The sequence below is a fragment of the Vombatus ursinus genome, unplaced genomic scaffold (assembly GCF_900497805.2).
Source record: "Vombatus ursinus unplaced genomic scaffold, bare-nosed wombat genome assembly UNPS02014830.1, whole genome shotgun sequence".
In the NCBI taxonomy this organism is placed as follows: Eukaryota; Metazoa; Chordata; class Mammalia; order Diprotodontia; family Vombatidae; genus Vombatus; species Vombatus ursinus.
In genome coordinates, this window is record NW_020954608.1 from 14,919,772 (window position 1) to 14,945,994 (window position 26,223).

At 35.5% G+C, this 26,223-nt stretch overlaps 1 protein-coding gene and 1 long non-coding RNA gene across 2 annotated transcripts in view; one reads left to right on the plus strand and one right to left on the minus strand.

The window, feature by feature from the left end:
- RSBN1L (round spermatid basic protein 1 like) overlaps nt 1-26,223 on the plus strand; it is an 85,929-nt gene that overhangs the window by 54,910 nt on the left and 4,796 nt on the right. The window contains exons 4-6 of the mRNA XM_027838522.1: nt 13,545-13,682; nt 17,248-17,390; nt 19,920-20,087. Of these exons, the coding sequence (XP_027694323.1) occupies nt 13,545-13,682; nt 17,248-17,390; nt 19,920-20,087 (449 nt within the window). The remainder of the gene's footprint in view (nt 1-13,544; nt 13,683-17,247; nt 17,391-19,919; nt 20,088-26,223) is intronic.
- LOC114025180 lies at nt 18,044-26,209 on the minus strand. The gene is made up of 3 exons (XR_003567005.1): nt 25,375-26,209; nt 23,339-23,379; nt 18,044-18,154 (listed from the first exon to the last, which is right to left on the minus strand). It is a non-coding gene; the product is annotated as an uncharacterized LOC114025180 (long non-coding RNA).

Genomic DNA, 26,223 nt, shown 5'->3' on the forward strand with positions numbered 1-26,223 from the left:
AGAGGTAAAGTCCCAGGTGTTAAATAGCCCTCAGCCTAAGAAGATTTGAAGCCAGGTCTCCTGTGCTAAAGTCAAGACACTGCCACACAACCTTGCATTATGGGCCTTGTTCATTCTATATAACTACATTCAAGATCTCTCTGTTTTGTCCTAAAGGTCACCATAATTTTTTTTTAATGTGTTGAAATTCTCATATACTAAGTTCACAGTGTTCATCTAAATATACTAGTCTGTGTGCTTATTTCTAGCAAGAATAAAAACAGGAAGAGATTTGCCATCACCTACATAAAGTATGAAATGTTTCTATTTCTGCCTTTGCCAGGTGATTATTATTAAAATACAGATGAATTTCCCCTGCTAGATGAAAAGGTAAAAGGATTTGATGAATGCTTTTCCACTTTCCGAGTTATCAAGGAGAATTGTGTTCCTTTTTTTAAAAATGGAAGAAAGGCTGCATTGTAAAATAAAGAAGGAAAAAAGATCTCACTCAAATGGAAACGCTTATATGTGTCAGGAAGCTGGAAGGTAGATGAGTGAGACATAGGAGACAAAGGGAACAAGGACCGATGAACTCTTGGAGCTAAATAATCGACATAAGGCCCTCTCTGAAGTGTAGGGAGATTAACCCTGGGATGAGAAAGCAGCTGTTTTTCCTTTAAGAAGTAGTACCATTGACACAGCTTTTTCCTCAGCCCTTGCAAATGACCTTTGTGGAAAATACTTATTGTCACCCGTGGGCAGGTTAGCCCAAGAGTCTAGGGACAGCATACCCTCCTCTCCCCAGATCACCCCGGTGATCACTGTTTAAGAAAGGAACTCTTGTGAAAATTTGACCTGGCTACCATCTCTTCCATCACCTTAGCTTCTCCTCAGCCGCCAAAGGTGTTTGAAAATCCAGAAAAGAAAGTTTTCACCTCCAGATTCCTTAACGCTATCCAGTGGTTGGACATCAGAAATGAATATGGTTTTATTAATGGAAATGAAACCAAAGAAGACATGTTACTATCTGCCTTGCTATTACAGCTTACACAGCACTAGGCTTTTCCATCTGTCTTTGTAGCTGAAAAATCATACATGTGTTTCCCCTATTAGAATGTGAGCTGCTTGAGAGCAGAGACGTTTTTCATTGTAACATTCATGTGGATTCACAGGTTGGTCCTATGAGATGAGAGATCATCTGTTTTCCTATTTATCCTGTGTATAACTTGCTTTGTAAATATTTGTTTACATGTTGTTTTCCCGATTAGATTTTAAACTCCTCAAAGGCAGGGACTTTTTTTTTTGTTGTTGTTGCCTCTTTTTGTATCTCCAGTGCTTAGCACAGTGTCACAGTGCCTGACACATAGTAAACACTTTAAAATGTTGGTTATTGATTGATATCTAAAGCAAGTCTCTAAGATGTGACTGAGAATCTTCAAGTCTTGTCAAACCAGATATTTGCTGCTGTATCCTTCTGGTGATTCCCATGACTGGAAATGATAAGGAAAAAATTCCTAAGGAGTATGAATTCTTGCTCGTCATTTAACAGCTTTGAATCTCGGTTTCTTCAGCTGTAAAATGGGGACAGTAATAGCTGTAGGACTTAAATGAAATCATCTATGTAAATCTTCCTCTAAGATAAGGGCTTAGAGAGGAGAGCAGATTTAGTGAGTGGACAAGTTACTGGTATTTTAGAAAACGTTTCAGAAGATGACTGGATTTTGGGAGTCTGGGCTTTAAAACATAACAATGACAGTCTACCTGCCAGGGATGCCTTTTAATAATGTATTTTTATGGAGCCATGTCAGTCTATTTGAAGGAACTTAAATGTAAAAAGAGAGGACGAGGAGGAAGAAAACTGCTGATGTATCTCTTGCTTGCTAAGCTAGATATCACAGGAGGATGAAAAATAGCAATCAAAAGCAAATTCACAGGAGACAACATCCAAAAAAATCAGCAATATGAATCGGGCTCTCAAATACTTTATACACAAATGTACAAAATGTGAGCAACAGCAGTGTTGATTCAAGATTCTTATTTAAGGAGAAAGAGCAAGTTGGTATGGCATAGAGAATTGACCTCAGAGTAAGAAAGACTTGGGTTCAAGTTTAGCCTCTGACATATACTGTCTATGTAATTCTGGGCTAGTCAATACATATATCAGGGCAAAGACAACCCTGTAAGACTGTAACTTGGAGAATGGTTGCAAAAATGCAGTGGTAGTCAGTAAACATTTATTAAGTACCTGCTATATGCCCGAGCAGTATTAATGCCCTGGGAATACAAACAAAGGCAAAAGATAGTCCTTACTTTCAAGGAGCTTACAGTCTAATGGGGAAAGACGATATGCTAACAACTATGTGCAAGCATTATACAGGATAAATTTGAGATAATCATAGAGTGAAAACATTCTCTGAGAAGTCTTTTTGTTAAGGAATAGTTTTGCTGGCACTTGAAGGAAGCCAAGAGATGAGGATGAGGAGAGAAGGAATTCCAGGCACAGGGAGCAACCACTGAAAACACTTGGAGTCAAAAGATGAAGTGTCTTTTTTGAGGAACAGCAAGGCCAGGAGAGAGAGAGAGAGAGAGAGAGAGAGAGAGTGAGAGAGAGAGAGAGAGAGAGAGAGTGTGTGTGTGTGTGTGTATGTATCTGTGTATCTGTTGTGTTTGGGGGAGAGGAAGTGTAGTGTAACACTGTCAGAACTAAGCTTTAGGAAAATCACTTTGGCAACTGAGTAGAGCATAGATTGGAATTAGGAGAGATTTTTGAAGCAAGAAGACCAATTCACAGGCTATTACAATAGAGTAGGCAGAAGGTGATGAGAGATTGAATTAGGGTGGTGGTTGTAAAAGGGGATTTTGTGAAGAGAGATATTGTAAAGGTAGAAACAAGGGATTTGGCAAAAGGGTCAGATGTGTGGGAGTAGTGAAAGTTCAGTTTTAGATAATATTGAGGTTTCCAGCCTGGGTGACTGGAAGGATTTTAATGCCCTCCATGATAATGGGGAATTTCAGAAGAGGGAAGATCCTGAGGTGTGTTTGGGATATTGTGAGATTGAGACTCTTAAGGGACTTGCATTTCAAGATGTCTAAGTAGTATTTTGAGATGGATGGCTGTAGCTCAGCTAAGGCACTGGGGCTGGGTATATATATGTAGAAATCATCTGTATAGAGATGATAATTGAACCAGTGGAGTTAATGATATTGTAGAGTAAACAAAAAATGAGGCCCCAGGGTAGTGCCTTGGGGGACTTCACAATTGGGTATGACTTGATTTGAAGAAACTGCGCAGAGATAGGAAGCTGGAGAGGAGAGAGTATTTTGGAGGAGGTGATCAACAGTATCCTGTGCCACAGAGAGGTCCAAAGGGATAAGAGTTGTGGAAAAGGCCATTAACTATGGCAGTAAAGAGATTATTGGTAAAATTGGAGAAGGTAGTTTTAGTTGAATGTTGGAAGAGTAAAAGGAGAGGAAATGAAGGTTGAGTGTAGAGAGATTGCGCATGGATTTTAGCTATGAAGGTGATTAGAGATATAAGATTATAATGATGGGAATAGTAGGTAAGGGTTTTTTTTTTTAAGATGGGGAAATACTGGCATATTTCTAGACAGCAGGGTAGAAACCAGTAGATAGGGAGAGATTAAAGACAGGAGAGATTTGGGATAATAGTGAGGGCAGTTGGTTGGGGAAGATAGGAGGAGCTGGGATCAAAAATGCATGTAGAGGTTTTCCTTGACAAGAAGAAGGGTCACTTCATTTAAAACAGGATTAAAAAATGAGATAGCAGGGAAGATGTATCTGAGTGATGTGAGATAAACAAAGGAGGACTGTGCAAGAAATCCAAGGTTGGGGATTAGGAATAGTGGCAAAGGATTCAAGAGGAGGATATTGTAGAGTTTACTAGTTGGTCATTAAGGGCTCAGAATACATAAAAGGGGAGTATGGCCAGTGAAGAGGTGATAGCTTGGGAAATATTTGGATATAGGAAAATATCTATTCCTTGACCTTGAAAATCTTTTTGGTGGTAGAATTCTAATCCTTTCCTAATTTTTCATTTATTTTCTTATTGAGTAACTGAAAATTTGTGGACATTTAAGAGAAAAATGTTAAACAGGCTTTAATTCTGTGGTGATAATGGTGGTATTACCAAACTTTATGAAAGATGTGCAACTTGGTAAATTACTTAATGTCTTTGGTTCAAGGTTTACAAAATAACAAAGTACAGGTCCTTGTCTAGTTCTTAAGGTTTCTTTCAGCTATAAGTCCTTTGATCCTATAAAACCATATGAGAATAGATAAAAATGGTGATTTTCCCCCAGTGTCTTGTCTCTATTTCTAACACTGATCTCTATCTTTGAATAATTCTTCATTTTCATAATTAAATTATAAATTGAAGCAATGAATGATGTCATTCTGGGACCTGTGGGAGGGCAAAATAGTGAGACTGAAAGCTCACAGTAAAATATTCCATGAAACCAGGAACTTTTTTTTTTCTCTTGGACACCCCAGCATCTTCAGCATAGTGCTTTCTTTGAAGTAGGCACTCATAGAATGTTTGTTCAATTGAAATATATTTTTTGCCTCCCTTAGTAGGCCCATAAATCCTGTCACATTGTTGTTTCTATACTCCTAAAATATTATCTTGAAAGACTTAAAATATATTGATTTCATACTGAAAAGAAATCAAATTGACATGTAAAAGTGTATTGACTATGAAAGTTTTAATTCATTTAAAATAAAGCTTTAAAATTTTTTTACTGTTTCTGCTCTTTGTCATTTTTGTTATTCTTTTCTTCCACTTTTATTGTATCTTTATTACCATCTATTCCCAATAATGAGATTATATGCCTAAGTAAGGATTTAAATAACTCCAATTTGTTTTTGTGTGTGTTTGTGTGTAGCCTATATTAAATTAATGTTAATTCCTTCCAAGTTGTTAATTAATAATTGAAATATTTAGTTAATCATAGCTTCAAATTTTATTTCCATGTATCTCCTTATTTCCATGTATCTCCCCTATCCTCCATTTGCCTGGAGACTTTTGGGGAGTCTTCTTCCTCGAGTCATCAACTCTGCCTCTATTTAGATTTTTGGGTGCTTGCAACCACTACGTCCTTTTTTATAAAGAGTAGACCTTGCAGGAAAGTGGTTGTATGAAGACTTCCTTTGCCCAAAAGTTTAATTCTGTTTGACTCCCAAGTATTTATGAAACCTATGTAAACTTATATCCTTAACCAATTATTTATTATATATTTGAGGTTATTTCCTTTTCATTCCTATTCTTTGTCCCTTATTCCTTTAAGAGACGTTTTGATGGCCTAAACTTATTTTAGCAATTGCCCACATAAAGATTTTTGGATGGATAACTTTGAAATAAATTGTCTTCATTTTGAAGAAATGTTTATAGCTTTGAAAAATTTCTTTGATTTGATGGGAAGTGGCTCCCTCTTGTGGTACTTAACTTATGTTTATCAAATGTTCAGCTGTTTTTATGATCTTAGCTCAAAAAGGCTAAGGCCTCCCACTGCATCTGGGGCCAACTCTACTCTTCCTGATCTCTATCTTGCCACTGACCCAGATGGCCGTGGAGGAGAGAGTGAGGCTGGTGACTTTGCATAGCCCTCCCGCACATAAATGCTGTTCACTTGTAAATCATGACATCTCCTTCCTGTTGTCATGACATGACTCTCTTCAAGAATGAAGTACAGACAACAAGGTACTTTTAAAAAAATTACATATATACATTTTTGTTTTGATGCAACAGACTCTTCCAACACAAATCCTTCTATAAAGTGTATTTTCCCCAAAGAGTTTATCAGTTGTTGTTTCACTTGAAAGAATCTAAGCTCTTTGAAAACAAGAAAATGCTTGTCTTTGATTGTAAGAAGAGACTTATGTATGACCAGCAGTTGCCTTTCGATCTTTTGGCTCTGCTTTCTTTGTTTTGCATCACATCAGATGAGTCTAAACACACTTCTCTGAAATCTTCATTTTTAGTTATTTGTAATATTCACTTACAGTTTTACCACAGTTTGTCCAGCTCTTCCTCAGTTCTTGAGTACATATTTTGTTTCCAGCTTTTTTTTTTAATCACAGTTAATGCTTCTGTGAACATTTTTGTACACGTGTATTTTCTTTCAGTCAGTAACTTCTTTGGATGTGATAGCAGTTGCGGAATCTCTGGATCAAAACTGAAGACTTCTTTTTAGAAAGAATAACAAAACTGAACTATCAGTATCTCTTGCTTGAGGGACAATAAAACCTTAACCTTCCAAAGTCTTGATTTATTAATTTATTATTTCTGTATCTTTACAAGCTTTCAAGTCGGTGATATAATTATTAGAGTTCTGTTACATGTATTCTATATACTGTATTTCACTTAGATTTTTTTTTCGGCTGGTAAAAAAAAAAGGTTGGTTAAGAAAGATACTGGAAGTATTTGATCTTGAGTTTAGTCTTTGGCCATTGTTGCTTATTTACTCTTATTATATTAGTTCTCTTTTAATGAACAGATATTTTACCAATAAAAGGAGAGAAAAGGATATAGGAAATTATATAGTGATACTTAATTTCTATCCTGTCAAGCGGTTGTAGCTTTTCATCAGCAAAAGAAGAGGAGGAAGATGAAAGAAGCATGTGTGCAAGCAATTGTTTGAACATCTTTACTATTTACTTTAAGCAGTGGCTAGAGGGAGATTTTGTACTTGCTGTTGTGGGTATTTGTGGAGAGGAGTGTGTGTTTAGAAAAGCTATCTTATTCTATCACAGAGATAAGGGAAGAGATAAAATATATAGGGGAACAATGTGAGTAGTGTCAATTTAAAAACAGAAACAAAAGTTATAAAACATAAAACAAAACTCATAGCTAGAAAGTGCAGTGTATAGTGGAAGTATTGCTAAATTTGACATAAGAGGACCTGTGTTTAAATCCTGACTTTACTTCTTATGTGACCTGGGTGACAATGTGCAAATCACTTGTCTGGATTTCATATTCCTTGATTGCACTATAGGACCTACTGTAAAAGTTCTCTTCCAGCTCTAAGTCTGTGAAATCTTCCTCATTTCAAGAAATGTTAAATGTTCACATGTGCTGAAATTTGTGTAGGTAGTTTCCGTAAATATTAAGGAAACATTCCAAACTATTAAAGTTTGAGCTTTAAACTGTGTATAATTATGGAACATGATTAATTTTTGCTAATTTCGACCACTGGATTAATCTTTCTGTTTTTGTTTTGTCTTGAAAAACTCAAATTTTAAGCATGCAGAAGTATTTAGGCACTGAAATAATTAATGGAATATGGTTTAATAATACATTTTTATTGCATTTTGAGAGCCCCGAACATGTGGCCAAGATAGAAACTACAAATAGCATTTTTTCTCTAGAACAGTTAATTTTTCTGGATTCCATAGTGAAGAAATTGGAGTCTGTTGTGTATTTGCCCCATAGAGTAGCATCCCCTAAATTTATATGATCTGGACATCCAGTGGCTTGTCCTAGCCCTGTTTGTCCTTATAACTTTCAACAAGTGTAATGTTGAGAGCCTTTGTTGTGGCTAAATGCTTTTGCTGGTTAATAATGGCTAATGGCACAATTTTCAGGCTTAGGCACGGTTTGATAGTCTTAATTTATCACATCATAAAGATACCAGCCACTAGTGAAATTAGAAAGATTGGAAATATATCTGTCAAAACAGCAATCTAATAATGTCTTTATTAATATAAACTATTTGGGGCAATCCTATGGTGCTAAGCAGTGATCATAGCTTTATTTACTAAAATTTTTTCTCATCCTACCATACCCCAACAAATTCTACAGTAAAGAAAAAACAATCCCTGAATCTCTTGTTAGGTGGCAAAATCTAGGAGCAGGCCAGTAAGATCAAGAGATGGGAGAAGTGCACAAAATAAAAGTAAAATAATTATCTTGAGCATGTAATTAGAATTATTAAAAGCAGATTAAGATTGAGCTCAATTGTTAAACTTTTAAGAATTGCTATCTCTGCTTTGGGAATAATAGATAAGATAGTGTGAGACAGCCATATTGTCAGAATTTCTTCTCTGTGCCATGATTTGATTAAGCTATTCCTATCACATTTTTTTTTTAGTATTTGAGGCATTTCTTCATAACTCATAAGTGTCTTCATTTGTGGGGAGGTACATATAGGCTTTAGAGCAATGGTTTTTTTTAAAAAAAATTTAGGATAATTTTGCTGTTACTTCTACTAATTTTCAAATAAAGGAATACTTTTTAAAAACATTATTTAAGAATTGTGGGACTTTCTTTAAGTTACTTAATCTCTTTGTTGTTTAGTATTTATTCATCGATATCTGAAGTCTTTTACTTGATCTGGAGGCTCTATATTTCCCTATTACTAATTTTCTTACTTCCTTCTACTAGAAAATAAAAGTCAGGCCACTAAATGAAATAAAAGCGTATCTGAGATTCAGCAAATATCTCATTCATTTTTAAAAGGAAATATAGTAACTACCTGACAAAAATGTTATTAAGAATACTTAAAATAGAATAATATTTTTGTTATATTCCAAAAATGTAAAATTTTGAGATTTTTTTACTAAAGGGAAAAAACCCCATATGACTACATTCAAGCTTTTTTTTTTTGCCCCAACTTTTTTGGTGAAAAATAAGATTTTGTTTTAATTTAAGATATCATGTTGGAACAGTGAATTGACTTTGAATTACAAAGTACCTTAAATATTCTTTTTTATCTAACTCAGTATTTTAAGTTTTTCATGTAGATCCAACTGAGGTATTTCCATGTAATATTTAAAACATTTGAAACATATCACTAGAAATTGTTGTATCCTACACATGCAAGTTTTGTTAAAATACATTCAATCAACAAGCGTTTATTAAGTATCTTATCATATGCCGGATACTTTGCTGGGTGTTGAAGATGCCAAGACAAAAAGAAAAAGTCCCTCAAGGAGCTTACATTCAACAGAAACACTTGTAAGTGTATAGACATATTTGGGCATACCTTGGAAATATTGTGGGTTTGCAGTAAAGCAAATGTTGCAATAAAATGAGTCATGAATTTTTTGCTTTTCCAGTGCATAACTTTTGTTATATTTACACTATACCTTAGACTATTAAGTGTAGAATGGCGGTGTGTAAAAAAACAAATGTATATAACTTTAATTAAAAATATTTTATTACTAAAAATGCTAACCATCATCTGAATCTTCAGCAAGTCATAATCATTTTGCTTTTGGAGAATCTTGCCTCTGTTGATGGCTGCTGACTGATCAGGCGGTGGTTTCTCAAGGTTGGGGTGGTTGTGGCAATTTCTTTATAAAATCAGACAGTGAACTTTGCTGCATGGCTTGACTCTTTCACGTAAACACTTAGAGGCCATTGCAGGGTTATTAATTAGCCTAATTTCAATATTCTTGTGTCCCAGGGAATAGGGAGGACCCAGGAGGGAAACAACTGGTCAGTGGAGCAGTCAGAACACACAACATTTATTGAAGTTTGCTGTCTTCCGTGGGTGCAGTTTGTGGCGCCCCAGAACAATTACAATAGTAACTTCAAAGATCACTGATCACAGAACACCATAACAGATATAATAATAATGAAAAAGTTGGGAATATTGTGAGAATTGCCAAATTATGACACAAAGACATGATGTGAACACATGTTGGAAAAATGGCGGAGATTTGCTTAACACAGAGTCGCTACAAACCTCCAATTTATAAAATATGCAATATCTGGGAAGCACAGTAAATAAGTGCAATAAGATGAGGTATGCCTGTATGTATGTATATAAATAAAAAAGCTAGGTGGAGGGCAGCTAGGTGGCACAGTGGGTAGAGCATTGGCCCTGGAGTCAGGAGTACCTGAGTTCAAATCCCACCTCAGAAACATAACACTCACTAGCTGAGTGACTCTGGGTAAGTCACTTAACTCTAATTGCCTCACCAAAAAAAAAAAAGTTAGGTGGCACAGTGGATAGAGTGCAGGGCCTAGAATCAGGAAGACTCATCTTCCTGAGTTCAAATCTGACCTCAGACACTTAGTAGCTGTGTTACCCTGGGCAAGTCACTTAACCCTGTTTGCCTCAGTTTCCTTATCTGTAAAATGAGCTGGAGAAGGAAAAGGCAAACCACTCCAGTATCTTTGTGAAGAAAACCCCAAATGGGTTTATGAAGAGTCTGATAAGACTGAAAAACTACTGAAATAAATACAAAGAAATGGAAGGGGTACTAGCAACTAGGGAAACTAGGAAAGGCTTCAGGTAAAAGGTGGCTCTTGAACTGAGTTTTGAAGCAAGCTAGGGATTAAAGATTATGAGGTGAGGAAAAACTGTATTCTAAGTATGAGGGACAACCTTAAAAAGCTCAGAATTGGAATATCTTTATTTGCTGAATATAAAGTAGACAGGTGTGGTTAGACTGTAAAATGTGTAAAAGGAAATAATAAATAATGTCTGGAAAGGTACATTGGAGTCTGATTGTGAAAGGTTTTAAATGCAAAACAGAAATTTGTATTTAATCCTATAAGCAGAAATGTATCACTCTGGAGGTTTGTCATCATCATCTTTGGCTGGGAATAGAGAGGCTGGGCCCACTGCAAGGAGCTAGCATAGACCTGTACTTCAGCAAAGTCTCTGACAACTGTGTGAAGTCTTTTCTGTGACATATTGGATACATACTGTAAGGGGACAGCTTATTTCTCTACTGTCAACAAGAGTCGGTGCCTTTTAGCAGGAAGTTACTAACCCTTACTATCTGATTTCTCTTCCTCTGACCTTAAGTGATCTCTCTCCTGATGTGGATTCACCTTAATATTTTTTGGAGGGAAAGCAGCTGCTTCCTCTTTAGAGGCTTTAGAGTTTCCTCCCTCTTGTTTCCCCCTTCCCTTTATGTGAAGAGCCTTGTATTTATGACTTAGTGCCAAGTGATCTGTGCTTCCCCTTTCTTCTATGTGTCATTCTACCTTCAGAACATTGACACAGGTTAGATTTCTCTTTTGGTTTTTGAGATACTTTTGTTTTTACCTGGAAATCTTTCTTTCACTCTTTTAAGGAATGCTTTATCTCTTTGATAACCTGAAGAGTGGTGAGGAATTCCTAAAGTTCTTTTCGTTGTCTTCTAAGAGGAATACTAGCCTACATTTTATTAGATTTAGAGCTAGTTGGGAACTTAGACTTCATTTAATCCAAATATCTCATTTTATAGGAAACAATAAATTAACCAGCTGTTTATTCTGTCTTAATTTGATAAGCTATATAGAATATTAGAACTGGAAGATCTTCATTTTACAGATAGGAAAACCAAAGTACAGAAAGATAAAGTGGGCTAGTGCTTCTTCCACCACTTAGTTTAGGAGCATATAAGATAATTTAAAAAAAAGAGGTTTGGAAACTTATAAATGATATACAAATGGAAGATGTTTATTTTTACTTATCTTACAATGTAGATAGATACTACTAGCAGGCTATAGAGCTGAGGCTATAGAACTGGCTAGTAAATAATGAGAATCATAAAAACCAATGTATCCCTATCTTAACAGAATAGATTTATTCCTGAAAAGCTTTTTAAAAATCACATGTGATACATGAATCAGGCTTTTGGGGATATCCAAACTCTTAATCCAGGAGAATGTTTAATGTTGTTTACAATTAAAATTAATAGTAGGACTTTAGTTAGGATGCATAGAGTAGAAAAAATTCAAGTACTCCTCAGTTCTTGGGAACTGGATGGATGACACAATGGATGCAAGATGACTGGAAACCTCAATTCTCGGGGAGAGGTACGCATTTATTACTGTGTAAAATGAATTTATTACAATTCATTAAACCTTAAATTTGTAATACTGGTAGACAAATTTTGGTTTACAGGTAATTCTATGTCATAGTTAACAATGTTTACATTAGTATTGTAGTGGATAAAGAATTTGACCTGGAGTGAGGAAGGCCTGAGTTCAGATTTTGCCTGAGACACTAGCTGTATGACTCCGGACAAGTCACTTAACCTCTCTCTGCCTTAGTTTTCTCATCTGTAAAATAGGGATAAGAACACCTACTTCCCAGGATTGTTGTTAGGATTAAATGCGATATTTGTAAAGTGCTTTTGCAAACATTAAAGCTTGTGCAAACCCTTTCTCTCTCTCTTTCTCTCTCTCAAATATATGGATACTAGCTATGCAAGTCTGTTGTTAAATTAGGATTGTTGATATAGTTCATGTTGTTTGCAATATATAGTCTGAATCTTAGAAAATCTTGAATAGAATTTTGCTACTGTATTGGCATTTTACAACAAATGTTGTTGAAGATTAATCAAGTGGAACCTGTGTAATTCCCACACCAGGTGCAGGCCAAGGCAAAGCAATAAATATTTATTAAACACTTTTGTGGTAGTCTCTGTGCTAAGCACTAATGGTACAGATAGAAGCAAAAGACAGTCCTTGCCCTCAAGGAGCTTACATTCTAATGGGGGAAAGACAATACATAAAGGGGAGCTGAAAGGTAGTGGAAGTGAGAGAAGAATTCTGGAGATTCAGAAGTCCTGTCAGGGAGGGGAATGAAGCCAGACTGGCTTGGGTCCGTTATCAGAGTGGACCCTTTTTTCCTTCCCTTGAAGAAACTTGCCAGTGGGAGGAGGCCAGAGATGCAGAGGGGTATTCCAGGGCTAGAAGGCCCAAGAACTCAGGAAAGTCCTAGTGTGAGCAGGTGGCTCAGTCACGTTGGCAGATCCAGATTCAGAAGTACAATAGAGAATGGAATGGAGGATGGTGGGTGTAGCTCCAACTCCTCTTCCTGGAAGGAACTCACCAGTTGAAGAAGGAGGCAATTCTGCCTGTATTTGCTTTGTAGATAGTTATTTGTTATTTTAGAAAAGATAGTATGCCTTGTTCACTTAGAGTATATCAACAGTTTGAACAAGGCTAGGTTCTTTTCCTTAAAAGAATGAAATATATATGTGGAAATTAGTAGAAATAAATATTTAAAAGTATAAATGGAATTAAAATGAATCAATATGCTAATTGTGTTCCTGTTTACTTTTAAGGTTACTCTTTATAAGGAATGCTCATTTTCAGTTATATAGGGTTTGTACTGAGGTCTTACTATTTACCAAACCATTAATACTACAAAAACTTTTCCTTTTATTTTCATTTTCTCTAAAATATTTTCCAATACAGCTAAGTAGCATAGTAGATGAAATACTAGACCTGGAGTCAGGAAAACCCGAGTTCAAATCTAGCCTCAGACACTATATTTGTGACCCTGGACAAGTCCCTTAACCTCTCTTTTTGCCTCAGTTTCCTCATCTCTAAATGGGAATTATAATAATAGCGCCTATCTTCCAGGGTTGTTGTGAGGTATCAAATGAGATGATATTTACACAGCATTTAAAAAAGCATTAGCTAGCTAGTAGTAGATAATAGTAATATAGTAATAAAATTATTCTGTACTCAGTGTGCACTATTACATAGTATTTCAGAGGTCAGAATTAATTATTAATGATAAAAAAATGCCATTTATTTCCCCTTGAGTATTAAGAAATAAGCATAAGATGATACTAACTCGTACTCTTCTTTTTAGGTAAAAAGAACTTATTCCCATGGTACATATCGAGCTGGCCCAATGCGACAGATCAGCTTGGTAGGAGCAGTGGATGAGGAAGTGGGAGATTACTTTCCAGAATTTCTTGACATGCTGGAAGATTCACCTTTTTTAAAAGTAAGGGAAATTTCAGAAATATATTTATGTGTATGGAGTAATTCTCTATGAGGCATAGTGGAAGGAGCAGTGAACTTGGAGTCAGAGAATTAGGTTTGGGTCTAAGCTCTTAGATCTTACAGTGTTGTGACCATAGGAAATTTATTTAATCTCTTTCAGCTTCAGTTTCCTTATATGCAAAATGGGGATAATACTGCTTTCATCACCTACCTTACAGGGTAATTGTGAAGAAGATATTTTGTAAACTAAAACATAATATAAATGTAAATTATGATGGATGATGATGATGTGAGGAGTATGGTAGATTTATTATTAATGTATATGGTATGGTAGATTTAGTATTTTAGTATTAATGTAAAGCTATTGGCTTTAAATTTTCATTTTACTAAATATAATAATTTAAAGGTGTTACTTAGAGACAAGATTGAAGATCATATTCATACCTCAAACTTTAGTAGTGTTTGAATTAGAAGAAAATAGAGCCCACAGAAATAAGCAGATATTTTCTCCACTTTCCATTTCTAACAACCTAATAAGTTATAACTGAGAAGTTAAGTAGTACACCAGTAAATTGTATTTTTCAGTTCTTAAGTAATCAGTTTTCCTCTCAATTGTATCAACCCTCTAAATATCAGGACTAAGAGAAAATAAAGATGGAGACAGGGTGAGGGGTGAGGAAGCAGTTATATTTGTTGGAAAGGGAAATCACGATAACTTTGTTTGAGGGCTAGTTTTACTACTGCCTAGCTATATTAAGTTGGGCAAGGTCACATAACTCCAGGAGGCCTCATTTTCTTCCACCTTTATGGCATAAAGTAGTTGGCTTAATGAGTGTTTCAGTTTCTTCTTGCACTGAAATTCATTGACCTCCAACCAAGTGTGTACTTTGCCCATTGCCTGTACATCCCAGAAAATAATTTTTACAATTTTTGGGCTGCTGTAGTTATTTAATTATAAGTGGAAGTTACTATCTGTGCTAAGTGGCTAGTCCTTTAATTGGCATTTCAAAAGTCAATGATTAACACACTATGAAGCTAAAAGGCTAAGTTAACCCCATAGCCTTATGTAACTTGAATTTCTCTCAGTTGTTCTTACTGTGAATCACATGAATTTTTCTGAAATCACTCTTTGTTTTCCTTTCTTTAATCTTTTCTGTAATCCTTATGTGCTTATTTATCTGTTCCTTCTTGTGAAGATGGTATCTCTGTGTTGTTCTTCTGTTTCTATCTCCTAATCCCTTTTTCCTTCTTCCTTTTGTGTTCCAGTCTCATTTGCCTCTTCTCTGCACCCCCAACCCTTTTCATCTCTCACTTAACTGGGTATAATGTGCCTCATATTTTAAGTATTTGTTTTTAGATACTTGTTACTTATTAAATAAAATGGTTTCATTTTTACTGTAAAAATCAGGTGAGTTAAATTTTTTGAAAGACACTTAAGTTGCCTCTTTTACTTATGTAGCCCTCAATTGATTAACTCTTACTTTCACTCCAGTCAGTAGTCCTCCTTTTTCCCCCAAAATGTTTTGTCCTAATCTAAGAGATGGCTTCCTCAGTTGGGAGCCAAACAAAGGTAAACTTTAGTTAGGATTTGGTTTCCTTTTGTCATTATCAATGAATGAAGCACATCTTAAGTGTTACTTTTTTTTTTTAAACTCATACTTCTCTTTTCTTTTTTACAGGCCTCTACTAATGATCAGGAAATTCTACCTTCTGATGTTTACTGATTGCTATTGCTATAGCTTATGTAATTTTGGGGGAAATAAACACATAACTCATCCCCCCAAACAAACACTTTAGAACTCTTAGGCTATCCTCTTGTATTTCTCCTCCCTTTCATAGCCAAACTTCTTGAAAAAAAGTTGTTTCTACACTTTCACTCTGCTTTTTCTTTTCTCATTCACTTCTTAGCCCCTTGCAGTCTGGCTTTGGATCTCATCAGTCAACTTGAAACTGCTCTTCCCAAAGTTTTCAGGAATTTCTTAATTGTCAAATCCAGTGGCCTTTTCTCAACCCTCATCTTTCTTGCCCTCTCTGTAGCATTTGTCAGTATTGTCACTGTTGACTACACTCTCCTGAATATTCTGTGCCTTGTAGGTTTTCCTGATGTCGTTCTCTCTCGTTTCCTTTCCTAAAGTTTGACCAGTCCTTCTCAGTCTCCTTTGTTGGAGCTCTCTCCTCATGTATTCATATATACTTTATCTCAGTGATTTCCATTACCTCCTGTGGCTTCAATTATAGCTATGCAGATGACTCTTAGGTTTCTTTATCAAGCCCTAGCCTCTTTCCTGAAATCCATTTCCGCTTTGCCAACTGTCTCTAGTACACTTCCAAATGAATGTCTTTCAGGCACTCTAAGCTCAACATATCCAGGACGCAATTCAGAATCTTCTACCCAAAATCAGACCCTCTTCTGCACTTTACTGATTTTTTTGACAATCAGTCACTCAGTGACTTTTCCAGTCACTCAGATTCATAAACCCAAAGCCACCCCCAATTTCTCACTCTACCTTATCTCTATCTTCAGTCAATTGACAAGTCTTGATTCTATTTTCACAACATCTCTCACAATTATCTCTGTCTTTCCACTCGGGCCCTTATTAACTGTCACCCGGACTATTGCAGTAGCCTACTGTTTGGTCTCCCTACCTCCAGTCCATTCCCTCTTCACTCCTGCCAAGGTGCCTTTTCTAATGCTTATGGGTGACCATGTCACTTCTCTGCTCAGAAAGCTCCAGTGGCTCCCTGTTGCCTCTAGTGTGAAATACAGACTTTTCTTGCATTTAAAGGGCTTTACAAGCTGTTCTCAGTCTACTTTTGCACACATTTTTTCTTCTTCATGCTCTCTCTGGTCCAGCCAAATTGGCCTCCTTGTTGTTCCTCACATGGATGTTCATTTCCCACGTCTGTCTGTGCCTTTGCACAGGCTGTCCTCCAGTGCTTGAAATGTAGTCTTTTCTCATCTCTTGTTTCTTTAGGAGTCTTTAAAAGCTCAGGACCAGTACCACCAGAGGAGTTTTTTCCTCATTCCACCCCCCTCCCCTTTTCTAATGACATTACTCCCCGCCATTTGCATTGTATTTATTTCCTTGTATTTACCTTGTATGCATTTTGTATCTAGTTATATATGAACATGCTATTCACCCAGATAGCATGTCAGCTCCTTGAGGGCAGGAAATGTTTTGTTTTTGTCTTTATATCTATCTCCCAATGCTGTATAGAATTTATGGGGGAGAAATATATATAGTAAATCCTTAATAAATATATGTGGATTGGTTGAAAACTAAATACCTAAAGAAGGTAGGAAAATTATTAAGAACTATTTGACAGATTTCTAAAACTATTTTTTTAGACCATATTCAGAAACGTGAGTGTGTATGTGTATAGATGTATGTGTGTATACAGATCTGTCTATCTATATAAAAATAGAGCTGCCACAAAATGCATACTATCTGTCTTTTTATCTATCTAGATGGTATGCATTTTGTGGTAGTCTTATAATCCTATAATTTAGAGCATATTTGAAAATGTACTTTGAAATCAGTTTTAATATAAATATTTCTCTCTAGTGTACGCTGCCATGGGGAACACTGTCTAGTCTAAAATTAGAGAGTCGGAAAGATAGTGATGATGGTCCTATCATGTGGGTACGTCCAGGAGAACAAATGATCCCTGTGGCTGACATGCCAAAGTCACCTTTCAAAAGGAAAAGGTATGTTGGACCCAGTTTTGTTGTCCACATGGTATTTCCACACTACATAAATTATATTTAGGAATGTATGCTAATAATAAAAATGTACTAATTTAATTTTTAAAAAGATCAAGAAGATACCTTAACTTTGAAAGATAATGTGAAAAGTGGCAATGTGGTATATATAGTGGATTTGGTGAATTTGCTATCAAGATCTGGGTTCAAATTTTGACTCTGTTATTTGCATATAGAATGGCCTTAGGCACGTCACTTAATCTCTCTTGGTCTTAGTTTTTCACTTGAAAAATGGGGCAGTTAGACTCGATAACTCTTAAGTTCCCTTCTAGCTCTAAGGGTCTGAGCCTGAGGACATAGGTAGGTCCTAACTTATGAATGGACTGTTGGTTCTTTAGAACCTTGAAAACATTTTTCCATAGAAATAAGTGGAATCCAGTTCCCAGACTTATCGAATAAAACTGACACATAATAAATATAGGGAATTAGTACTCTATAAATACTACCAATTGTATAATATTATTTCATCCATATTCCACATTAGAGTTGAGAGGCATCATGCTGTGATGGACAGAAAGCTGGCTTCAGAATTAGGAAGACATGCATTTAAGTTCTGCCTTGTATATACTGTGAGTCGGAGAAAATTGCTTACCTGTTAGCCTTAGGCAAATCTCCAAGATTATATAGGTTATAGATCAGGTACTGATCCACATTGGTAGAAATGAGATCCTTATTCCTCATGAGTGCCTTCCACTGATGAAATCACAGGTCTATCAAATAAAATTTAAAAATAGTTTATACTAAAGGCAGCATGGCCTAGGGCAGAAAGGGGCTAGCCTTGGAATCAGGAAGTACTGGTTCAAGTCCTGCATCTATCAGACATTCATTGTGTTATGATAGATAAGTTACATATTAATTCCTCCGTGCCTCAGTAACTGTCCTAAGACTATTAGTTAGCTAAATTGCATCTTAAACCAGGAGATGCAGATTTAGATCAAAAACAGTACATTAAATAGGTTTTTGTGGACTACTCTGGAATCAAGCAACTATTTGTATAACATTATTTCTATGGGAAAATGTGTTTTAGGGAACATTTGTGTATCTCTAGCTAACTGACTGCATCTAACACCACACCCTAACAACCTCTTGCTTCCTGGGAAAGTATCTTCTAGTGACTGCTAAGCATGGCAACTTAAGATATAATTTATTCTTTGGAGGGAAATATAAGGGTACCGCCTGTCAAAGACCAGCTATTTTTAGATGGGATATTGTAAATTCAGCATTCTAAAGTCAGAGAGCTGCCTGTATTGTGTTTAAACCTCAGGTATTGGGAGAATACAAAGTAGGAGAATGTAGTTTCTGAAATTTGCAGTTTGGCTAATGTAAGGGCGTTACTTTCTTCATTTCTGTAACCTCATAGGGTAATAAATATAGAGTTGGAAGCCACCGCGAGATCATCTTGTCTCCAAACCTCTTATTTTACAGAGATATATGATAGAATATTTTTAAGATTAGGACTTCTGTGGTAGTTGTTATAGCATTTCTGCTTGTCTAAAATCCCCGGCACATTTCTGTAGAATTGTGTCATCTACTGAACCATCACATAGCTTCTTGACACTTTCTCTGTTTTGTCAACATGAATGTTGATCAGGCTAATGAAATCTGTTTAAAAAGTTGATAACCCTGTGGTGCTGTGGTTATAAAAAGGTCAGACTATCTATCCATTGGTGGTCTTTTCCCCAAAAAATTGTGTACTACTACACAATGCTGTTTATTAATAGATAACTAGTAAGTTGTGTTTTGTCCTTGTATAACATTCAGATAAACTTATTTATAGGACATACACAACTTTAATAATAATAGAAGGTAATCTGATCATATTATTTCACATCTTGGTAAGTTAGTACAATTTGATTAGAAAAAATAAAACTGTTTATTCAGCTATCTAGGAAATGAGTTCATTGAAATAAAAGATAACACACAGTAGAGTGTTTGTTGATAGCTCACTCTACCAACACCAGAAAATAATTCAAGACATGCCTTTGTATTTCCTAGTACCATCAAGTTTATTACTCATGGAAAACATTCTTTCTTATTCAAGTGGTTTTTGCCTGTTGATAAAAACATTCATTTGCTCACTCCATGAGATAAATGATCAGAGATTCACATTAGCATCTGGCATATGAGCATATTGGGGGACTGGTCTCATGTGTTTTGGGGTAAATATACTCAACCTGGAAAACATCCAAACTATAGAGAAATTCAGGTAACAATATTTGTAACCTCAGAAGAGAAAAATTTAGAGAGGGATTAAAAAAATTGTGGAGAGGGGCAACAAGGCAGGGAGGAAAGATTTGAGAATAGGTGATTTTTAAAAATTACGTAAATGATTATTAGTCGTTGCTGTGTTGTTGCTAAGCAACCCTTTTAAATATACTTTAAATGCGTGTTCTTTTGAACCCTCTCTATAAAATGAAAGAAGTCACCAAGGATGTGTATATGTTGTGTTTTGTTGGTTTAAAAAAAAACAAACAGAACTACCAATGAAATAAAAAACCTGCAGTACCTACCTCGAACTAGTGAGCCCCGTGAAATGCTTTTTGAAGACAGGACACGAGCCCATGCAGATCATATAGGACAAGGCTTTGAGCGACAGACTACAGCTGCTGTTGGAGTGCTGAAGGCTGTGCACTGTGGGGAGTGGTAAGTAACTGATTTTGTTTTATTGGAAAGACTTGTTGAGCCTGTCAGAAATAGTTGTTTGAGAAGAACTAGCTGCTATCATTTATTTTTCCCAACAAATTTTCTGTTGTAAACATTATTATCATTCTTTGATAATTGCCCAAAAAAGAGTTGTAGTTTCTTTCCTATTTGTCTATCTTAACACCTATGCAGATGGATAAAGTAGTACCTTTCCCATGCCTTTATGGACATTTCTAATCTTTGTGGGATGAGGGAAGCCATGAAGACTATTCTACTCATTTGTTTTATGCCTCTGAAGCTGTCTTGTCTGAAATTCTTATCTGCTCTGACAAAGTTAGCTGTCTGGTAGGAGATAACTAGATAATTATTCCAAAAGGCTGTTTTTGGAGACTTTCAGATAGCAAGATGTCTGACAGTATAAAAAGAAATAAGACTTTAATTTTTATCAAAAAGGCCTACTTGTTGAGACTTTTAAAATGAAGCCTATATACATAAATGTATGTATGTAGATATGAAATGTTACACATCTTGTAAAATATATACACTTTCCAAGAGGTCCAAAAAGAGGTTATCTTAATGATTTAACTTTAGTCCCAGAAACTCAGTAAGACAGTAAGTCATACCACCTGAGAGCAAAATATAAATAAAGCAAAAAACAAAAATGTCTTTTAATTATGTTGAATTGGAGAATATCCAATCTATTTTCTATTCATATAATCTAATTCATCTCAAGAAAGAAGACACCATTACAGTGGAGAAGCTTATGAGGATGAAGAGCATCATCCAAGAGGTGGTATTTAGTGCTAAACCTCTTAATGGGGGCCAGTGAATACTCTTCATTATGATGCTGGCTTGACATTAGTGAATGAATGAAGGAGTAAAATCATCTTAACACACTCACTTTGTTTTTGTTGTAATATTCAACTAGAGTTGTGGTTTTTTTTAAGTTAATGAATAAAATCAATATAACAATTAAGTTAATAAAATAATTAAAAATTTGTTAATGAATAGTAATTTCCTTTCTAATAGCATAATATTATTTTCTCCCATTTTTTACCTCTTCCCTCAAACACCAAGGATGATTCTCTGTATTAAATTTTATAAAGTAGATTTAACATAGTTATATTAATATTTATGCTGGATGTCCAGTTTGATCAGGTAGATTTTTTTTTAAAATTTACTGGGATTTAAACAATTATTACTTGATTATTTGTAATGTAACATATCATGCTAGAATATGGCAGTCTGCTTACAAAAATAATAGAATTTGAAACTAAACTTTTTTCATATTAGAATTAGCTGTAAAATTATTTTAATGAAATTGCTTATGTTTCTGTGATATTTGTCTTGAAAAAACATTTCCAAGTAAGGAAAGTGAACGCTTTCATATAGCAATGCATGTATGTTTGAAGAGTTTATGGGTGGAAATATTTTGGAGGTGAAGAAAAGAACTACAAAAATATGAGACTTGTTGATGGCTGTTTGGTCAATTGGTATGGCCCATTATTTCCAATATATTATTGGATATTCAAAAACAATTGGAGAATTTAATTAGGTAACAACAGTATTAGAATGTACTTTAATGAAGTAAGTTTGTGGACAAAATTGGATTTTAAAAAATGTCCCAGGGCAGCTAGCTGGCACAGTGGATAGAGCACCACCCTGGAGTCAGGAAGACCTGAGTTCAAATCTGGCCTCAGACACATAACACTCACTAGCTGTGTGACTCTGTGCAAGTACTTAACCTCAATTGCCTCACCAAAAAAATAAAAATGTCCCATAGGCTTTGCAGAATACTCAAGTTTTTGCTTTCATATGCTTTTTATACTTTTGATATTTTCCTCTTTATCATAAATCTAGCTTTTTCATTCACTTTTGGCATTACTGAACTGACTTGATAGGAGGGTTGGAATACAGTTTAAAGAACAGATTATTGTTCTGTAGTCCTGTAAATGTAATCTTGGTGAAGCCTATTTAATTGAGCTGATTGATCTGCTTCAGACTATTTCTAAACATCTTTAGTATCCATTTTATAGAGTTATTGACTAAATAGCCATATAATAGTACATAGGTAGAGATCTTTTAGCTTTAATAGGTGCTGTCCATGCATACCAGTAGGAATTAACATAATATATGCTAAACTTAAAAATTACCATCCTCACCCCTTGTCATGAATACCTTTGGGTGTTTGGAGTGGGGAAGAAGGTGGGAGGTAGAAGCTTGGGTGAGGAACACAAACCTTGAGGTTTTCTTTTCCTTTGTAGCTGCATCTCTCCTGAAATGACTTGAAAAATCATCACCTTTCACCTGTGCTAGTCTAATTGCTCTCTAACTAGTCTCCCTGCCTATAGTTACAATCTTTTTTCTGATTTCCATTTTGTATCTCAAAATGGCCTGATCATCTTCTCCACCTGGCTATACTACAGGCACCTGAAGTTTACCATGGCTAAAACAAAACTCATCTTTCCCTCTAAACTCTTGCTTCTTTCAAACTTCCTTATTTTTGTTGAGGGGACCACTCTTCAACTAGTTGCTCTTGTTCACCTGACATTTCTCTCTCCATCATCTTCCAGCCTTCCCCTTACTCCCTTTGATTCTGTCTTTACAGTATATCTATATTTTTCTGTTTCTCTCTTCATAGGGCTATTGCCTTTCTTCACTCACCTACACTCTTCCCCCTAGTTCTCATCTGCCAAAATCTTAACAGGGCTTAGGTCTGACCACATCACTCCAGTTCTCAGAAATCTTCAGGGGCTCCTTATAAGAAAAGATAGAAACTTGGCTGTTTGTTTAAGGCCTTCCTTCGTGTGCCTCTAACCTATGTTTCTCCTTTACATTCTATCCAGATTGAACTGTCAGCTGTTACTGGAACTTTACATTGTCTTCTCCCTCTGAGAATTTTATAAATTATCCCCATGACTGGGATTATATTCTTTTGTCATCTTTACCTCTCATAATCCTTCTTTCAGGGCTGCATGAAACTTTCTCTGTTATCAGTCTCCATCTCCCTCCATTTGAAAGTCATCTCTTACTTCTGAAATTACCTTGTATTTATACATACCTGTAAATATATTGTATCTTTCTGGTAATATGTAAGCTCCTTGTTGTTTTTGGCTTTTCTATTCTCTGTGCATAGCAATAACTTTTAGGTGGCTGAACTGAATTTTAGAAAACCTGTGTGTGGAGACCTGTGAAGAAACTGAAAAGTAGCATGATAAAATATTAATTTAGATCCCCATTCTGCTACTTACTGAGCAGTTCACTTCCGATCTTTTGGCTTTGGTTTCTTCATCTGTAAAACAAGAAAGCTTATGAGAGAGATGATCTAAGGGAAGGTCACTTCTAGTTCTAAATCCTTTGATTCACTGCAGAAGCTGCTTTACTTCTCTCAGATAGTTTCAGGCAGGACTGATTAGCTGTATTGCTAGGAAGCTGTTCCAAAATGACTTTATCACATTGTTAACTCAAATCTCTGTTACAATTTTATAGCAAACATCTTTTTAAAAATATGTAGATTACTTCCAGGAAAGTTAAAGAACTATATTTATACTGTAAGGTGAAATTGTTTACTTAGATTGCTTTCTTCCTAAGATCTAGCCTGGTGAGATGGTTACCAAAATTTAAAAAATAAAATAAAAGTTGGACCAGAGGGCATTTGATGTATTTTTCTAAAAGTATAAAAGAGAACAGAAGGACAGTTAATAAGAAATAGACAAATAGGACAACTTTGAAAATAGCATGCTTAATTTATTATGTAATTAAGCAGAAAGTAAATCTACATTGTACCATTCCCTACTTTTTTACTTAGTATATAGAAATGCTCACATTGTGTTTAAGTTCATAATGTTAAAATCTGTAGTATTAGTTATTTGAGGCATTAAGAGATTAAGTGACTTACTCAGAGTCACATGTATCAGGATTTGGAGCCTGGTATCTGCTGTGAACCTAAGCACCATTTATTTATACTTTTGCTTTGCAAAAATGAATTTGCATGTTGAAGCAACCTCTGACACATGAACTTTTAGTAATACCCGCAGGAAATTAGGGAATGAGGTAAGTAGTGAATTTCCTATACAACTCTAATGCTTATTCTGAGCTAGGCACAAGCATACATTATACCTATGATTAAAGCTGTAAGGGCAGTGCACTCAGGAGCATTCTTATCTAAATTTTGTATTCCTCCAAACTTAGCATAATGAGATCCCTTTACCCGGTAAGTGCTTAATAAGTACTTGTTAAATTTGAGTACATTCACCTTTTGAGGAATACAGAAGGATCAGTTATAATCATCTCAAGAAATTATTTTCAAAGTTTGGCCTGATTAAAATATTCTTGGGTCGGTCCCTCTCCCTCCTTATCCCTTTTCATTATAATTATTGATTACATTCTATTTACATTTTCCTAACATGAAATACCATTAATTATTTTTCTTCATTAACAAAAAAAATACACCCTTTTTCCTCTCCACAAAGAGTTTTGGAATTTGAAGCAACCAACTGACAAATGAATTTTTTAGTAACAACATACGGTAAATTAGTAATTTGCATCTGAGGGGGTACCTTGGTGGTGCACAATGGATAGAGCACTGGCCTTGGAATCAGAAACACTCATTTTTTTTTTTAGTTCAAATTTGGCCTCAGGACACTAACTGTATGACCCTGGGCAAGTCATTTAACCCTGTTTGCCTTAGTTCCTCATCTGTAAAACGAGTGAAGGAAATGGCAGACCACTCCACTATCTTTTCCAAGAAAACCCAAATGGGGTCATGAAGGATCAGACACAACTGAAAAATAACTGAATAGCAGCAACATGTATTTGTAGTGAGCATACATCCTTGGTTTTCCAGGTTAGTATGAATTTCAAGAAAAGAAGGTGGATTTTTCTTTTAAGTTTTGCAAAAAAAAAAAAAGTTTTGCTTTTCAGACCATCTACTTTTTAGTTTGGAAAATACTGTCACTGCTTATATTGTATACTAGTTTAGGAGTTAACACTTAAAGTATCTAGAACCTACATACTGTAAAACCTTTCTAATTTATAATGATTGGGAAGGAAGGCCTGGAGTGTGTTGGTCTGAATTATAAATGAAGTTTTATTACTTTCAAATATACTAGAAGCTGGGATGAGATACAACCTGTGTTAGATAGTAGTTTTGCTTTAATAAACACGTTATCAATTCAATGCTTTTTTCATAAACATTGGTACTTGGGTACTTAAGGATACTTTGTCCTCTTAAGTAGTATAAACATTGTTATTATTAAATTGGTTACATATTAATTTGCTTACAAACCTTTGCATGCTGTGCAGTTACTCCCTTTGTAAATTTCTCCAAATTTCTTGTGCTGGTCAGGTTTTCCTGTATGAATCGGTGGCATGAGAATTTTACTGTTACATTATGCTTTTGGTTAGGACAGAACTGGAATTTGAGGGCACTCTGGAGCAGGTGATACTGGTGGGAGCCTGTAAGGGAGTGAGAGGGAATTAATTGCCTCCTGGGATGCCCAATGGCTTCTGGCCATGACCCTGGTGCAACAGCTTTCTTTAGGCAGACACTGGGATTGTATATTGCCAGGTATGAGTTCTTTTCCACTGCAGTAATTATGCTGATATGCTTCCCACATAAATACCACCCTTTCCCTTAGTCAGATGTTGTGGGATTTTTTATTTTTTACTTTGATCTAGAATTAGTCTGCCTCTACGATCCTTTCTTATTTCTTGCTGTTCATAAAACTGAAGATATGTAGGGCAGTGATGTTACTTCTTCAGGGATCTCTCTCTCTTTCTCTCTCTCTCTCTCTCCTTTCTCTCCTCTCTGTCTCTTTTCTCTCTCTCTTCTCTCTCTCTCTCACACACACACGGGATGGATTTGTTTTGATTTACTTTTAGTAGCTGGTCAGTTGTAGTTGGAAGACTGGTTAAGTTGAAATGGACCATTGACTCACCTTGTTTAATTCTTAAAAATAAATCTTTTAAGATGCATTCTATAATAACATACATGTTTCTTATAAGATTTTTGTTTTGGTCCAAATTTGCTTTTATTTTGGCTAAAAGCTCTGAATTAGTTGGGGGTCGGGGGAGGAGAGATGAAGAGTGAGGAGAAATGATGGTGGGAATTCTTAACTCCAATTTTCTTTTCTAG